At 45.3% G+C, this 17,888-nt stretch overlaps 1 protein-coding gene and 1 long non-coding RNA gene across 5 annotated transcripts; both read left to right on the top strand.

Annotated features, from left to right (window-relative positions):
- The first annotated feature begins 836 nt into the window (after nucleotides 1–836).
- On the top strand, nucleotides 837–15,354 carry LOC125963406 (uncharacterized). Of its 2 annotated transcripts, none has more exons than XR_007475353.1 (3): nucleotides 837–928; nucleotides 2,556–2,679; nucleotides 15,299–15,354. It is a non-coding gene; the product is annotated as an uncharacterized LOC125963406 (long non-coding RNA). The 2 variants fall into 2 exon arrangements; XR_007475352.1 differs by having other exon boundaries at nucleotides 15,271–15,353.
- On the top strand, nucleotides 15,343–17,474 carry RNASE1 (ribonuclease A family member 1, pancreatic). Of its 3 annotated transcripts, none has more exons than XM_049705507.1 (2): nucleotides 15,343–15,448; nucleotides 16,719–17,474. In XM_049705507.1, exon 2 carries the CDS (start codon nucleotides 16,749–16,751, stop codon nucleotides 17,202–17,204), a length of 456 nt encoding a protein of 151 aa, XP_049561464.1. In that variant the 5' UTR covers nucleotides 15,343–15,448; nucleotides 16,719–16,748; the 3' UTR covers nucleotides 17,205–17,474. The 3 variants fall into 3 exon arrangements, with proteins under 3 accessions (XP_049561464.1, XP_033291801.1, XP_049561465.1); XM_033435910.2 differs by lacking the exon at nucleotides 15,343–15,448 and adding an exon at nucleotides 15,846–15,990; XM_049705508.1 differs by lacking the exon at nucleotides 15,343–15,448 and adding an exon at nucleotides 16,417–16,436.
- The last annotated feature ends 414 nt before the right edge of the window (nucleotides 17,475–17,888 follow it).

Below are 17,888 nucleotides of genomic sequence, written 5' to 3'. Positions count from 1 at the left end.
CACGGAGCTAGGAATGCTCATTCCCAGGTCTGGCAAAGATTTTGCTGATAAGCTACTCCATGTGCTGTTGCTGGACTAGGCCTTTACTAGTATCCAGAAGTCTCTGGACCACCTGTCTTCCTAATCTTGTATGGTCCAGGACAATATTCTCTCGTGTTGCCCCTTCTCACACCTAGAGTTAGACTATTGCAATCATTGATCTCATATGGAACTATATATCATCATTTTATCAGAGGTTCAGTCACACATTTGGTAATGTAAGAAACAATCATTTTTTTGAAATAGGCAAAATACAAATAGCATAGCTGTCAGTATTAATAAAATCATAAGTAAGAAATAAGCCAAGATCTTCCATTAGGTGTAGCCCAGTATAGCCCAGGTCATCTGACTTAGTCTGTTCTGTACCAGTCCCTATTCTTCAGGGAAACTATATATTGGCATTGTCCATAAGATGCTTAGCCCAGTTTCCTAGTGTTACTAGACTGATTAGTATGATTTAATTGTTCCCAGCATAGAGGAACCTTTAACGTTAAATTCCCATAGACTGGTGTTAATTACATAAATCCATCCCATAATTGTGGGAGGTTTTATTCCTTGGCGTGCTCAAGTCAAAACATAAACCTGCACCTCATCAGCTGGAAGTCACACATAAAACATAAACCGTAAACGGAAACAGCAAAGGGATGCTCAAAAAGGAAAACGAGAAACATATGGCGGAGACCCTCCCAAACGTGACTTCCGAGTCCCACTCGACCTGCACCGTTGCCCCAAAGCGGCGCCTTACGTCAGAATCTCCCTTTGCAGAGAGAATTCCACATCAGAATTTTCCCTTTGTAGGGAAATCCCCAGATTGGAACCGAAGTTCCCATACGGGGACGGTCAAAGGTCAGAGAGTGCACTCCGGGAGACTCACCGTACGTGCTGACGGGTGCGTCGCGACTTCCGTATGCCCTCTTTCTGATCCTCCAATATTTAGTGTTTTCTCGGAGTGGAAGTCCAGGCCGGCGCGGGCAAGAGATGTCCTCAAGGCAAAAGAAGCCTCTGCAGCTGCTAGGTCAGCCTCTCCCCCGTTCTCCACCGCAGGCTCGGAGTTCGCGGCCGAGTCGGCGGGCCGGGTGTGATCGGGCTCAGCCCTGTGGCAGGGAGTCGGTGGCGATCTAGACTCAGATATCCTCCGACCCTCCGCTTTCCTGAAGGAGGCTGGCGTGGAGAGGGATTCCCGAGCTTCCGATCAAGCCAAGGGGCCCTGCGGGGCCGCCTGCCCGTGAGCAGATTTCTGTTCGGCATCGGTGCACAGAGAAGCCGAGATGTCCGCAACACGGGCAGGAGGTGGAAATTGGGAGAAGACTGTACGATGGGTTTCTCAATTAAGGCTGATAAATGCACAGCTTTGTGACAGGCTTGAGGGGCCACGCTGTTGGACTCCTAAGGGACTCCCAAATTACTGCCATCCACAGTAACCTCTGTCTCCGTGGAGTCGGTTCCAGACAGTACAGGGTCCAGAGCCCCACTCCTGAAAAGGAGCCAGGAAAACTGCATAACCTGGGAGTGGGGCAGACGCCCCACCTGAGAAAAGGGTGCGGGAGGTGTGTGTGGGCTTTGCCACACAGTCTATAAGGAGGCTCCCCGGGGCCTGGAGCCCGCAGGTGCAGTTTAGTTCTAACTTTCCTGGGCTGCCTTTGAATTTAAGGGGATTTCAGAGGTTAATTTCCAAGCATTCTGTGAAGGGGGCAAACACGCACTTCCCTTCACTACCCCCCCCACCCCACCCCCCACCCCGGCCGCCGATCAAGCCAGTCACTGATGCATCTTCACGATGCGATGTAGTCTTGGGAGCCTGCCTTGAACATTCAAGTTGGTCCTCCCACCACCCCTCACGAGAATGCAGGCTGGGGACCTGGATAGCTCAGGCATGCTTGGGGACAGGAGGAGCAGGGGGATGTTGCAAAGAGTCTTATGAAACCTGACGCTGCACAGTCCCTTCTCTAGGAGGACAAGCTCAGGATCCTAAGGGCTTGGGTATGTCAGTCGCATCCATACCTTCCGGAGCTCAGGACACCATCCCCATGTTTCTCACTTGCCTGCAACCGGATGTCCTCTCCACACACCATTCCCCTTCACACTCGGGCTTATCACAGTCTCTTGGGTGAGATTTCGGGGTGTCAGGTACTGCATTCCCCTATTCCAAAAAAATGCGTCTATATCCACCCTCGTCACATGAAGTTCTTTGATAAGAAGATAAAAATTTTATTCTATGTTTGGAAATAAGGCTTAAAGTATATATTCAGTTTAACTGGGTTCTAAATGATTTTGGATTCTTAAGGAGGTAGATGAAAGAAGAGAAGAAGCAAGGAGCTTCTGCACAGATGTGTGGAGGAGATGAGCAGGGGAGGAAGCTCAGAAAGGGAGGCTGAGACCTGGAGAGAGAACACAGCTTTGTCGAAGTTGCCTCACTGCCTCTCATGTGCCCCCAAATATTCTCAGACCCAGCATACTTCCTCAGTCATGATTGTTTGAGAATCAGCTCTTAAGTGTTTATGTCCAAACACTTTCAGTGTCTGAAGCCAAAGGGAAGGACGGGAGAGGAAGAGTCCCCAGACGAAGGGACATGAAGATGGAGATCCCTGATTCTGCCTCCCTCCCTGCAGTTTCTTGCCCGGTTCTGCTCTAAGACGTGTGGTAAGTCATTGTTAGACAGGGAGTGGCCTAAATGCAGAGAGTCGGGAAAGAGGTCCCTGCAGCCAGGATGGAGCTCTCTACAAGACAGGAAGAGCTAGAGGTGGGAGAAGTGCTGGTCATTAACTCAGCCTCCACCACTGTCCTTTCCATTCTCCATATAATCAGTCATTAAAAACGAATCTTAGACTAGGGGCAGGACAGGAATAAAGACACAGACTTAGAGAATGGACTTGAGGACGCAGGGAGGGGGAAGGGTAAGTTGGGACGAAGTGAGAGAGTGGCATGGACATATATACACTACCAAATGTAAAATAGATAGCTAGTGGGAAGCAGCTGCATAGCACAGGGAGATCAACTCAGCGCTTTGTGACCACCTAGAGGGGTGGGATAGGGAGGGTGGGAGAGAGACTCAAGAGGGAGGGGATATGGGGATATGTCTATACGTATCGCTGATTTACTTTGTTATACACCAGAAACTAACACGACACTGTAAGCAATTATACTCCAATAAAGATGTTAAAAAAAAAAAATCTTACATCTTAGGTTTAGAGTCACATGTGGGATTTCTGGATGGAAAAAGATGAGTTGAAGGATGTCATCTTGGCGGTGACCCTATTTCCCCTCTGTGGGCAGCTGGGTTGCAGGGAACCAGGGTGGGGTCAGGGTGGAGCCCGTGCAGGGGCTGCACTGGCTTCAGATGTCTCTTTGTGTATTTCCTCCATCCTTTCTGCTCGTTGCCCTCCCCTTCCAATCACTGGTCACCTCTTTGCCTGCCTCCACTTTTCCAACTTTTTCCTTCTAATTTTTCTCTGCTTTGTTACTTGCTGAGTTTGACAAGGAACTCTGGAATGTGTGTGTGTGTGTGTGTGTGTGTGTGTGTGTGTGTGTGTGTGTGTGTGTGTATTTGGGGGGCTGTGCTGAGCCTTTGGAGCCAGACTAATGGCAAAACATCCTTGAGATTTTCTGAACCTTCCCTGTGGACCCTCCTTCCCTGAGGACCCTCTACATACCCCCTTCCTTGCTCTTTTAAAGATCATGTGGAAATGAACAAAACCACTCAAATGGGAACAAGAAGAGTCTATTTATTCAGAGTTTACTATAGAAGGAAGTCAACCACTATCAGTTATGTTTGACAAAGACTCAAAAGCAGGGAAGTGGGAAAGATTTATGGTGGAAAAAAGGGCAGTTTTCAGATGTGCCCTAATTGGAGGCTGTTGGCATGGAGCTGGAGGTGCCCTAACTAGAAGCAGGACAATCTACAGCTAGAGGCGCATATCTGGCTTTCTCCAGTTGGTCCTAATTTGGGGAAGTGGGGACAAAAATTAGGGAAGCTTTCAGTTATTAATCAAGTCACAGCTGTTTTGGGCAAACAGCCAACCTGTTTTGCTATTGGGGTTGTTTTTTGGCTTCCTGGACTGGTTTGCTATGTATAGTGGGTTGGCTTCCTGGATTTATTGCTGCAGATTTGGGGTCAGAAGTTATCTTTATATATAGTCTGGCTGTTGTCTATTTGTCTATTTGGTGTCTCAGTCCCTCTTCTTGTTCATTCTCTCACTTCCAAAAGGTTGACCCACTTAAGGAAAGCTAGAATTCCAGATCTTCATTGCTCAAAACCGGTTCAGTTATCTTCATAGTCAACTGTATTGCAAGATCTTCTTGACGTTTCTATTGTATCATCATGGTGATCATCTGATGAGAGAGAGGCTGCACAGAAGCATTTAAGACTCTGAAACAGACCAGCATAATGCCCACTATCACTAAAATAAGAGCAATAGCCTCTCTGAGGTGCTTTGCAACCACGAAGGGCAGTTGCCCAACCCAGGCCCAGAGAACAAATCCCATAGGCCATGAAGCTCAACCTTAGACATCCAAATAGCTTCTCCTTTAAGGCAATGGATAGCCTGTTAAACTTGCCTATTTCATTGACAAGTACAACAAGAAGTATTAGCACTGGCACAGGCATAACTGTGACTAGTCAACAAGAAATCTAAAGCAATATGATTGTCCATCACTACTCATGCTGTTGAGTTGAGACTCATCTGTATTCCATCTAGGGCAGAGGTGGTATCATTAACAACTTCTGCCAGAGTTAGTAATAGGTTTCTTTTTTTTTTAATTTTTATTTTATATTATTTTATATTAAAGTATAGTTGGTTTACAATGCTGTGTTAATTTCAGGTGTACAGCAAAGTGATTCCGTTAATGCATATGCATATATCTATTCTTTTTCAGATTCTTTTCCCATATAGGTTATTACAGAGTATTGAGTATAGTTCCCAATGCTATGCAGTAGGTACTGGTTGATTATCTATTTTATTTATGGTAGTGTGTATACGTTAATGCCAACCTCCTAATTTATCCTTCCCCCCAGTAATAGGTTTCTGAAAGTCTTTTCAGTTTGTATGATTCCCACTGATGGGAACACTGCTCTGATTATTCAAATAAAAATTGAGCCAGTAATTCTTCCAAGCAGTGCACCTAAATAATCCAGAATGGCCTCATCTGGACTTCATATCTAAATTGGAATTCCAGCCTTGGTGATTTATGGAATTAGGGTCAATTACAGACAAGTCTTGGAATACTATTCCTAATGTTCCTGACGTGTTCGTCTGAGGCAAACACGACCAGGTATCCTGATCACAAAGGAAGTAGTATCCAGGAGAGACAGACAGAGATCCAATGAAAAAAGAGCTGTTTATGACATGAGGTTGGAACCAAGGTCTTACGTGTTTGGATCTCTACTAGTCTCTTTCAGGTGCTAAGAATTTGGCTCATCACCTTACAAAGATTCCTGAGTTCAAATTTAGAATTATCTAGGGTCTGAACAATAGATTTTCATAAATTTTTTTCCCCCCTGGGAGAGAGGGACGCTAGCAAAATCATCGGTTGACTTCTTTGGAGTCAATTTTCCATGTAGGTACAGGTAGAAATGCCATTGGCTGTGATTGCCTGCGGTCTCATTTGATGAAATCAGAATTGCCCAGAGGGTTTTATCATGGGGGTCTGGTGATGGTTGGTATATCCAGCAGTCAGTGGGAACAGTGGCTAGATTTGCAATAATCTAAAAATGGCATTAGAATGGATATTTTCTTTTTAACTTCATTGAGGTATAATTGACAAATAAAATTGTAAGATATTTAAAGTTTACAACGTGACAATTTGATATACGCAGGCATTGTGAAAGAATTCCTTCCATAGAATTAACATGCATCACGTCACATATTTACCTTTTTAGAATGAGTATGTTCTGACCTAACAACTGTAATAAGGAGGGAAGAAATGAGAAAAAGGTTCATTATGGGTGAATGACACCAAGAGGTCTATAGACAAGAAGAAGAAGAAGAATTATAAGCAAGCAGATTAAAAAAACAAACAAGAAATGGATAGGAGTTTTGGTCCAACATCTTGGATAGAAGCAGTCCACTATCTGTGATCATCTGCTTGTTCCACAGGTCTTAGGCTAGCTCTCTGCTTCTGAAGATCAGCAGTTTCTGAAGGATCTCTGAGAATCCTCAGTTTGAGATCTTGTATTGAAATAGCCTTCCAATTACATAGAATTCTGAATTGCTTCTTCAGTTGTAAACTATGAACCCAATGATTGATTTCCTGGAGTTTTACTGCTGTATTTGTTGTTAACAGTATTTTGATAAGGTCCCTTCCAATGAGGTTCAAGAACAGGTTTTCTCTGATGTCTCTTCCAATAGTTAAAATCCCCTGGTTGACAATAATGAAGAAATTGTTTAGAAAGATGTTGTGCGGGGATGGCTTTAACCTGTTGGTGATAGGGCTGGGTATAGCACATGAGTCCCTCGCAGTATTTTGTCTTGTCTGTGTGTGGTCGGGACGAGTCTAGAATTGGAGGTGAAATTCCAAATGCACATGCCTTCCAGTTATCAATTCACAGGGGGATAACCTATGTATTCCTGAGAGAGTAGCCTGTAGAGCCATAGGATAGTGGGTGGGAGCAGCTGTGACAAGAGAGCTCAAGCATTTCCGAAAATATTGCTAATTTTTTTTTTTGGCTGCATCACACCACTTGCGGGATCTCAGTTCCCCAATCAGGGATTGAACAAGCTCCACCTCAGTGAAAGCGCTGAATCCTAACCCCTGGACGGCCAGGGAATTCCCAATATTGCTGATTTTATTTATTTATTTTTATTTATTTTTTTATTTTTTGCAGTACGCGGGCCTCTCACTGTTGTGGCCTCTCCTGTTGCGGAGCACAGGCTCCGGACGCGCAGACTCAGCGGCCATGGCTCACGGGCCCAGCCGCTCCGTGGCATGTGGGATCTTCCCGGACCGGGGCATGAACCCGTGTCCCCTGCATCGGCAGGCGGACCCCCAACCACTGCGCCACCAGGGAAGCCCCTTATTTATTTATTTAAAAAAAAATTTTATTGGAGTAGAGCTGATTTACAATGTTGTGTTAGTTTCAGGTGTACAGCAAAGTGAATCAGTTATACATATCCACTCTTTTTTAGATTCTTTTCCCATATAGGCCATTACAGAATATTGAGTAGGGTTCCCTGTGTTATACAGTAGGTCCTTATTAGTTACCTATTTTATATAGAGTAGTGTGTATATGTCATCCCAATCTTCCAATTTATCCGTCACCCACCTTACTCCCTGATAACCATGTTTGTTTTCTAAGTCTGTTACTGTTTTATAAATAAGTTTTTTTCTTTTTTTTTTTTTTGGCTGCATCGTGTCTTGTTGCGACATGGGGGATCTTTCGTTGCTCCGCGCGGGCTTCTCTCTAGTTGAGGCGCGCAGGCTGCAGAGAGCATGGGCTCTGTAGTTTGACGCACGCAGGCTCTCTAGTTGAGCCACGTGGGTGGCCCTAGGGCTTAGTTGCCCCGTGGCATGTGGGATCTTAGTTCCCTGACCATGGATCAAACCCGCGCTCCCTGCATTGGAAGGCGGATTCTTAACCACTGGACCACCAGGGAAGTCCCTGTACCCTTTTTTAGATTCCACATATAAGCGATATCATATGATATTTGTCTTTTGCTGTCTGACTTATTTTACTCAGTATGACAATCTCTAGGTCCATCCAACAATATTGCTAATTTTAATTTAAGGATGCTATTAGTCCTTTCAGCATTTCCAGAGGATTGTGAGTGGAAAGGACAGCTTTCCTTTGTTTTTCTGAGGGTTTGTTTGTTTTTGTTTTTCTGTTATTTGTTTGTTTGCTCTAATTGCCTGCAGTTTTTGAGTAAGAAGTAACGCTATAGGGAGTTCTTTTATAATGGCTACCAGAAAGCTTGTGCCTCAATCACTTGATATAAAAGTTGGGATGCCCCGGGTGGAAGACACTAAATCAGCAGCTTTTTAGTGACTGTAAAGGCTGTAGCTCTTTGGCAAAGAAATGCTACAACTCATCCTGAAAATTGATATACAATAACTGAAACATATTTAAATTCCATGAAGGGTGGAAGCTAGGTAAGTGTCTAAAGGTATCCAAGAGGCTCTTGAGGCTTTGGTTCATGGCCATGTCCCACCTTTACAATTTTTCCAGAATTGTGTCGTTGACTCATAATAGGTGACCCTGTTAGGGCTCAGGGCAGGCCGGTGCAAAATAGGCTGAAGTGGCATATTGATTATTTTGAATTAAATTTACTTAAGAAACAGCCAGTGCAAAAAGGACGCTCTGATCCTCCCCCTTTGTCTCCCTGAAAGCAGTAAATAAATCTCCCATGTGAAAGGTACCCTGTCTGTACTAGGAGGTAGAAAGAGACACCCTTATCACCAGAGATTGGGAAATCTGGGCCAGGAAGGTTGTATAGACTAACCTTGTTATTTCTTTACTAATTTACTACCCCAACCCCAAACTCTGTTTAGATTCTTCGCCGATTAAGCACGCAAGACTAAGTTTCTTTGCTCTGTCAATTCCTCAGCAATTTATTGTTTCTTTGTCTAAAAAGTATAAAAGCTACCTGCCCTGGATACTTCTTAGGTCCCACTTCTGTGAGACCTCTGTATATACGAATTAAATTTGTTTTTTCCCCCTCCTGTTAAGGATGTCCCCATCCCTGACATCCCTAACAGTTGGCATAGTTAGCATGATGCTGCCTGGACCCCTCTTTCCCCCAAGGCTGCTGCAGCTGAGAGATCCTGGGACATCTGATAGGCTAGCAGAAGGTGAGCTTTCTTACCACATCAGCCTCCTGGATATCTGCCGGCAGGATTCAGTGGAAGGGAAAGTTGTGAGAGTCCCTTTTCTCTCTTTCTAAATTTAAATTAGAAGGAAAAAGTATTTTCAGAATTAGTTTCCTGGACTTAGTGACTCTGGTATTGCTCCTTTTCCTCTCAGAGATGGTCACTGTGTTTCTTTGTCTTTGCCATTTGTCATAAGGAGGAAAACCCATGGGGCAGAACACAGGCGTAGACCCCATAAGCCTGCTGTTCAAGCTGGCCTCACAGACTGGTGAGTTAATGGTTCTCACCAGACTGGCATCTGTTTGGGCAAACTTTGCTGTGGGTACCCTATGTAAAGAAAAGATGAGGTTTTTCCTTTTGTCTTGTTCTATATCCTGATAGCTTGGCTTTGTAACCAACGAGAATATTCACTTTGGTCTCCGCTATCCAGAGGGTGCACTTACCCAGGTGCAACTTGGTGGCCAGTCTAATAACCAGCTAGCTCTCAGGGGAATTTGTCAGAAGGAGTCTCAGTTCCTAAGGGGCCTTTGTCATCTCAATTTTTGTTGCTTTTTCAGTGTTCAAAAAATTCCATTCCGGGCTTCCCTGGTGGCACAATGGTTGAGCGTCCGCTTGCCGATGCAGGGGACGCGGATTCGTGCCCCGGTCTGGGAAGATCCCACGTGCCGCGGAGTGGCTGGGCCCATGAGCCATGGCCGCTGCGCCTGCGCGTCCGGAGCCTGTGCTCCACAACGGAAGAGGCCACAACAGTGAGAGGCCCGCGTACCGCAAAAAAAAAATTCCATTCCAGTAGCACCTACCTGGTGTCACAGATCAGCGAGTCTGTAACTGGAGGCATCCCACGTTCTCCTGGGAAACTGGAGACACCATTTTCACCGCGTATAGCAATGAAGGCTTTAACTTTCTTAGACCAATGCTAGGTGTGAACTTTCTGGATCTGCATACTCTTTTTTGAGATGACTCATGTCTTTGGTAAGCCATGGAAAGGCTTATTGGTTTGAGTCGCTATTTGAGATGAATATAAGATCCTACTCACTGATGGCCAGATGATGGATGCTTTGAACTGACTATATTTAAGAGAAAAAATGTTTAGCAAACTCTTATTCTAAAACCAAATTTTAAAAGTAGATGAAGCAAACAAAGAAAAAATGTACACAGGCATATCTTGAAGATATTATGGCTTTGGTTCCAGATTACTGCAATAAAGTGAACATCGCAATAAACCCAGTCCTATGAATTTTTTCTGTTTCCCAGTGCACGTAAGAGTTATGTTTACACTATACTGTAGTCTACTAAGTGTGTGAAGCATTATTTCTAAAAAAAGTATATACATTAATAAAAATACTTCATTGCTAAAAGATGCTAACCATCATTTGAGCCTTTAGCAAGTCATAATCTTCTTGCTGGTGGAGGGTCTTGCCTTGATGTTGATAGCTGATTAGGGTGGTGGTTGCCGAACACTGGGATGGCTGTGGCAGTTCGTTAAAATAAGACAACAGTGAAGTTTGCTGCATCAGTTAACTTGTCATTTAAAAACAATTTCTCTAGCATGCAATGCTGTTTGATAGCACTTTACCCACAGTAGAACTTCTTTCAAAATTGGAGTCAATCCTCTCAAACTGCTACTTTATCAACTAAGTTGATGTCATAGTCTGAATCCTTTGTTGTCATTTCAATAATCTTCACAGTACCCTCACCAGGAGTAGATTCCATCTCAAGAAACCACTTCCTTTGCTCACCCATCAGAAGTAACTCCTCATTTGTTAAAATTTTCTCATGAGACTGCAACAATTAAGTTACATCTTCAGGCTCTGCTTCTAATTCTGGTTCTGCTCTCAGGTGGCCTCAGCCCGGCAGCAGCTTGAAGCAAGATCTCAGTTCCCTCACCAGAGATGGAAGCCAGGCCACAGCAGTGAGAGCACTGAATCCTAACCATTAGACGACGAGGGTCAGTGGCTAGTGACAAGGCCCTGGCTTGTCTGCTTTGGAGAAATGAATTTCAACAAAGAGACAGAAAGTAGTGAAACAAGTGAAGTGTTTATTAGAAGGGGAAAAAGAAATTACTTGTGAATAGACACACAGGGGCGGGCTGAGAGAGAGAGTCGCGCCCCAGTGGTAGCTTGAATCACTTATATGGGGCATTTCTTCCAGGTTCCCTCTGGCCAATCATCTTGCTTTGCCTGGCTCTGAGTCTGTATTTGTTATAACTCAGAGTCTCCCTTGTGTGTGCACGCATCTCTTAGCCAAGGTGGATTCCAGCGAAGAGGACTGTGGGAAGGTTGACACCACCTATTATGGGGTGGTGCCCCCTTCCTTTTTGGCCCCTGAGGAGCCTTTCTGCACATGTGTAGTTGGGAAGGTCTCCTGGACCTCAAGAATGAGAAATATGTGGTCTCTTCATCTCTTATCTGGGCAGGACTCAGCTCCTCCTTGTTCCTGCCATTATCTTTATCTTGGAGTATCTGTCCACAGGGGACATATTTCAGCTGCTTAGCCGGGGCCCATCTATCTCCTGCCTCAGTTCTTTTGCTATTTCCATCACATCTGCAGTGACTTCCTCCACTGAAGTCTTGATTCCCTTAAAGTCATCCATGAAGATTGGAATCAACTTCCAAACTCCTATTAATTTGATATTTTGACCTCTTTCCATGAATTATAAATGTTCTTAATGGCACCTAGAATGGTGGCTCATTTCCAGAAGGTTTTCAATTTACTTTGCCCAGATCCATCAGAGGAATCACTATCTATGGCAGTTATAGCCTTACAAAATGTAATTCTTGAATAATGAGACTTGAAATTAAAAATTACTCCTTGATCCATAGGCTGCAGAATGGATGTTGTGTTAGCAGGCATGAAATCAACATGAGTCTCATTGTACATCTCCATCAGAGCTCTTGGGTGACCAGGTACATTGTCAAAGACCAGTAATATTTTGAAAGGAATCTTCTTTTCTGAGAAATTGATCTCAACAGTGGACTTAAAATATTTAGTAAACCATGTTGTAAGCCGATGTGCTTACAACACGGTTTGTTGCTCCATTTATAGAGCAGAGGCAGGATTTGTTGCTCCATTTATAGAGCACAGGCAGAGTAGATTTAGCATAATTCTTAAGGGCCCTAGGATTTTCAGAATGGGAATGAGCACTGGCTTCATCTTAAAGTCACCAGCTGCATTAACCTCTTAACAAGAGTCAGCCTGTCCTTTGAAGCTTTGAAGCCAGGTATTGACTTCTCCTTTCTAGCTATGAAAGTCACCAAGCAGCTGTCTTGAGAGCATCAGGGATTATTTAAGTGAAGAGTACAACCAGAATTTTTTCATTCTTCTTTTTCAAAAATCAGGGGCTAAATTTTCATATTTTATAAGGACCTTGTTGAATCCTTCCAGAGATTTATTCTTTGAGGGCTTAGATAAAATCATAATCTTGGTTAAAGCAGCTTCTTTGGCATAATGATCTGCTAGAGCAATCCTTTACCTTCCATATCATCTCTTTTAATGTGGGCCTCAATCTTTAGAATAACCACTCTCTAAGAAGTAGGAATGCATCTAAAATTTCCTTGACTTGTTGTCCATTTTGATGCTTGTTTCTAAAGCATTCCCAAATCACATACTACTCCAAAAGCATACCTGCTGTCTGTATGTTTACTCGCTGGTCTTTGGCTAGTTGACAAGCTCTATTTTGAAGAGTTTAGTTAGTGATACTATATCCTACTTGATAACCTCCAGTTTCAGTTTTGAGGTATGATTCATCAACAAATAAAATTAGGTCAGTGAGAGCACTGAATAGGAGTGTCAACTGGAGTCTATAATAAATCTGAGTGAGATACAGAAAGTTCCCTGCCAACGTAAGATGATCATGAGGCTCCCCTTCTTCTGGTAGCAGCAGGAGAATGGAAGGATTCAGGGTGCTTCTGTGGTGAACAGTATGTGAGATGGAGAGAGTAATAGAACCTTACAAGGAGTTAGTGGACTGGCTGGAAAGTGTTGTGTGTTCTGTCAGTGGTAATGTCTCACTGCATGAGGAGCCATGAATCACAGGGAGCCTGGAACTAGTTTAGCAGAAGCATCAACTTTTGCAACTGTAGCTCTTGCCCTAAGGCAAGAAGGCCAAGGGTAAGGCTATAGCAAGGATGGGTTTTTGATTGTTTCCATGAAGTTGAATTAAAACCTCAAGGCTGGGAATTCCCTGGCAGTTCAGTGGTTAGGACTTGACGCTTTCACTGCAGGGGGAGCGTGGGAGGAGGGGCCCAGGTGTGAGCTTGGGGAACTGGGATCCCCCAAGCCACACGGCACAGCCCAAAGAAAGAAACAAACAAAAACAACCCCAAGGGTTTGTCCAGATTGCCATGCACAAACAGGCAAAATGACTTCTTATAAGGCTTCCCTGGTGGCGCAGTGGTTGAGAGTCCACCTGCCGATGCAGGTGCTCCGGTCCGGGAAGATCCTACATGCCGCGGAGCGGCTGGGCCCGTAAGCCATGGCCGCTGAGCCTGCGCATCCGGAGCCTGTGCTCCACAACGGGAGAGGCCACAACAGTGAGACGCCCGCGTATTGCAAATAAAAATGACTTCTTATAGTTTGGGATGCTCTGGGGTAGGCTATTGAAGAAACTTATTTGGGTTACAGAAAACTTATTCATATTTGAACTGTGACTCTGAAATTTTCTTGTTGAACCAACTCCCTGAAATTCTTCTGGCATGGGAAAGGTGCCAAATGAATGACTGTTTTCGTGCAGCCATGCCCAACACCTTGGTGGGACTCACCTGATGAATACAAACTATCCTATCAGGTACCTTTAGGGCAGACCCTGCAACTTATTTCTGTATTCCCACTGTTGAATGAATAAATGAACAAATTCTAAATTTGTTACTGTGGGTACCGTCTCAGATCTGCAGAGTTAATATGAAGGTTGTTTTAAACTGAAGATATTTGAAACCCAGCAGATGCAGAAAGAAGCTTTTTTGGAGCTTCCCTCATCTGAATAAAGGCAGAGTCTTCAGAGAGTAAAGCTGCTATAAATCCCCTTAGGGGAGTTTTGCAGCCAGGACGAAGACACACTACTCACACTTGCAAAGACAAACATCACAAATTATTTTACGTCCCATTTATTCCCCCAAAAGCTCATTTATCTTTCTTTTAAAAAAAAAAACCCATTTATTTCCTTAAGAGTCCCTATTTGCTCCCCTCCCCGCCCCCATTAAGTTGATGTATAAACCTTTATCCCTAGCTGTTCAGGGAACTACTTCTTTTGTGTTCCTCCATATGCAGATGAATAAACTTGGTCAATTCTTCTGTTAATCTGTCTTTTGTCAGTTAATTCACAGGCCTCCATAGCAGAACATAAATAGGTAGAGGAAAAGTTTTCCTTCCAACACCACTCAAGATGGTATGAGTATGATCCAAAGACTAAGAAGCAAAGAAACCCTGGGTGGTAGGTAAACTACAAAAACATGAGACTAAAAGCTCATGCCCCACCACGTCCTCCTTGACCCCACTTCCACTTCCAAATTTATACACACTAGAAAATAATGCTGACTTTACCAAAAATTTCTTGGATTTCATGTGGCGAAACAATTTAAAAATCTCCCCTTAAAGAATTCTGTTCTTCCCTCAAGTTTCCTCTCCTCTCTCTCCCCCCTTCCCTTTTACTCCCCAGGGCTTTGAAACTGCCTGCTATTTTCAGCTCTGGATTTTAGCAAAACAAAAGTTTTGCCAGGCAGTTACTTGACTCCACCTCCTGTGGAAAGCAAATCGGAGATCACCCAGTATTGTTTAAACAGACTCCTTGTGGGAGGTCTTAACCTCCTCCCAACATGAACCATCATTGGCTTCCTAAGCACTGTTCTAAACCCTCTGCATCTTACCTTATTTTGTCTTAATAGCAAATCTAAAAGGAACATGTTATTATCATCCCCATTTTAGAGATGAGGAAACTTGCCCAGGGCTTAAGGTGCTAAACCAGAATTTGGACTAAGGTAGTGTAAACCTAGAGCATGGAGAGATATTTTGATAATTCTCACTCCAAAGGGATTAAAATTGTCCTCCGTTTTATCTGGCTGAATCAATTTGCTGTACACCTAAAACTAACACAATACTGCAAATCAACTATACTTTAAAAATAAATAAAGGGCTTCCCTGGTGGCGCAGTGGTTGAGAGTCCGCCTGCCGATGCAGGGGACGCGACTTCGTGCCCCGGTCTGGGAAGATCCCACATGCCGCGGAGCGGCTGGGCCCATGAGCCATGGCTGCTGAGCCTGCGCGTCCGGAGCCTGTGCTCCACAACGGGAGAAGCCACAACAGTGAGAGGTCCGCATACCGCAAAAAAAATAATAATAAATAAATAAAAATAAAATTGTCTTCCAGCAAATGCACGTCTCTTTCTAGGATGAAATTTTACTGCTAAGAAATATGATGTTCTCTATTTCTTCTCTAAAGGGGATTTTGCATTTTGGCTCATCCCTAGTTCCTCTCCTCCACTCTGGCCTATGGGATGAGAGGTCACTATAGATAAGAATGGCCACACACCCTCCTTCAACAGCCCAGGAGTGTTGAAGTGGCCACAACTGGGTGAGGTCACACCGAACGAAGCTGCTTTCTACTCCTCCGTGTTCAGGTACTCTCCCCCTTCTTCTCCAGATCTGGGAAGCCTTCCAGCTGGGGCAGCTGGCCACTTCTCCCTGCTCCCCCAGCAGAGGAGCTGGTGGGAGATGTGGAATTCTGGCCAAAGCAGCTACAGGACTCCCAGGGCAAGAGAGGACCTCCCTTTCCCTCCCCTTCCCGTGATCACATGTTATGTGCATTTTGCTAACCTCCAAGGGCTATTTGGTGAAAACGGCTTGCAAAGAGACAAGAAGGACTTGGTTGGGGTTCGAGCAACAGTGCTATAGTGGCTTTCTCTGCTGCTTATAGAAAGAAAGGTTCTTATAGGCAAAGGCTCGCTCTCCCCAGCAGCCCTGAAAAAAGGGTGGCCTGGGCAATTCCCCACCCCTTCCTCATATGACCTTGTTTTCCTGGGGACTGTGACCAAGATGCTCCTCCCACCGGTCTTTTCCTGGAAGCCAAGCCTCCTTTTAATCTGTATAAAGTCGACACCCCAGGGATAGAGTGATTGCAGAAACTGCCTTTTCTCTCTCAGAGACCAAGCTAGAGACTCAGGTAAGCAGCCCAAGAGGCACACAGGAGCTGTTTCTGCTCGAGGGTTGGAGCGTGGGGAGCCAGGGTGGGTGAGGCTAGCCTGAGAATCGGGCCAGGCAGATGTGGGCAGGGGGCAGAGCTGGGGTCAGGAATGGATAACGTAGGCTGCAGAGAGCCCATGGGGCTGGAGAAGGAGCAGCCCCCAGGTTGGGGGAGGAGAGCATCTCTCTTTGGAACACAATGGCATCCCTTTATGGTGGCAGTGTAAAACACTGGGGCCGAGTTTCCCTTGTGTTGTAGGACAACAGGGCTCTGTCCACCGTGATCCTGGATGAATACTCGGTGATTATCTCAGGGATACAATTTGGCTTATTCAAAATTTGGATTATTTATTTAATGGTTTATTCAAAAGCATCTTCTAATGAGCCGTGTGAGCGCTGGGTACGGAGGTGTTTTATGTTTCAAAGGTATTTCGTATCAAAAATATTTCTGTATTCAAAGACAGGGCTGCTAGGATTTTAGGTCATTTCTAGGGTCACCACCCAGAGGGGAGGACGGCCTCTCTGTAGGGAGTGGGAATCAAATGTTTGTGGAGAAGAGTATATGTGATTGTCTTGTTACTTGGAAAAGCTCGCAGGGAGAGGGACATCTTTCTGGTTGACCTGGAGACCGTAAGCCAGGGAGGCTACAGGTGGGAGCTGGGGTTCTCTTTCTAAGGCGATGTTATTCCTCCTCTCCCCCTTTTCCAGAGGAGGCTCCTCCAGGGCAGTGAGACCACCATGGCTTGGAAGTCCCTGGTCCTGCTGCCATGGCTGGTCCTGGTGCTGCTGGTGCTGGGGTGGGTCCAGCCTTCCCTGGGCAAGGAATCGCCGGCCATGAAGTTCCAGCGGCAGCACATGGACTCCGGCAGCTCCCCAGGCAACAACTCCAACTACTGCAACCAAATGATGATGCGCCGAAAAATGACCCAGGGACGGTGCAAGCCGGTGAACACCTTTGTGCACGAGTCCCTGGAAGATGTCAAGGCCGTCTGCTTCCAGAAAAACATCCACTGCAAGAATGGGAAGACCAACTGCTATGAGAGCAACTCCACCATGTACATCACAGAGTGCCGCGAGACGGGCAGCTCCAAGTACCCCAACTGTGCCTACAAGACCAGCCAGAAGGAGAAACACATCATCGTGGCCTGTGAGGGGGACCCATACGTGCCAGTCCACTTTGACGGTTCTGTGTAGGTATCTACCTGAAGCCAGAGATGCCCCACCTCATCGCCTCTCCCCCTCTCGCTTCCTTGCCCTGCAGGCAAGAACTCAAGTTAGTTAGGGCTCTCATCTACCCCCGCGCGCACACACACACACACACACACACACACACACACACACACACACGTGCTCCCCTGGCCTGAGGCTGGCCCCTGCGTGGCTTGGGGGGTGAGGAGTGGGTTGTGAGATGGAGCCTATGTTGACCACTTCACTGCTTCTTGCAATAAAACACAGTTGCAACCACTTGAATTCCTGATGCTGTCCCCATCCAGGTGCTGTTTGTGTGCTCGCTCTCCTGACAGGGGAGGGAACCGTGAGTCTGGTTAGCTTTGGTGAGTGGCGAATGGAATCCTCAGATGCCACCTCTTCTGACTTTTGATTTTCACTGACCTGAGATGATTCCTCTCTTTGTAGGTTCCTTGATGCCCAATACAGTTTTAAAGTGTGGGCTATTTTAGATAAAAAGGAGCTACGGTCTGGGACAGTGTCATGCTGGGCGAGCTGACAGAGGGTGAAGCTCAGATACAAAAATCTCTGGCACAGAAGGAAGGACAGCGTGACCCTGGGAAGACCCTGCTCGGCCTCAGGCGGGGAGGAGAAGTGTATGAAATTATGACCCTAAATTTCCATCTTCCTTTTCTTGAGGGAGCTATTGCT

The sequence above is a fragment of the Orcinus orca genome, chromosome 2, assembly GCF_937001465.1.
Source record: "Orcinus orca chromosome 2, mOrcOrc1.1, whole genome shotgun sequence".
In the NCBI taxonomy this organism is placed as follows: Eukaryota; Metazoa; Chordata; class Mammalia; order Artiodactyla; family Delphinidae; genus Orcinus; species Orcinus orca.
This window is presented reverse-complemented; position numbering and strand designations above follow the sequence as displayed.

Bases quoted from the DNA above. Each gene is read 5' to 3' on its own strand.
- RNASE1 (XM_049705507.1), top strand. From the start codon at position 16,749: ATGGCTTGGAAGTCCCTGGTCCTGCTGCCATGGCTGGTCCTGGTGCTG.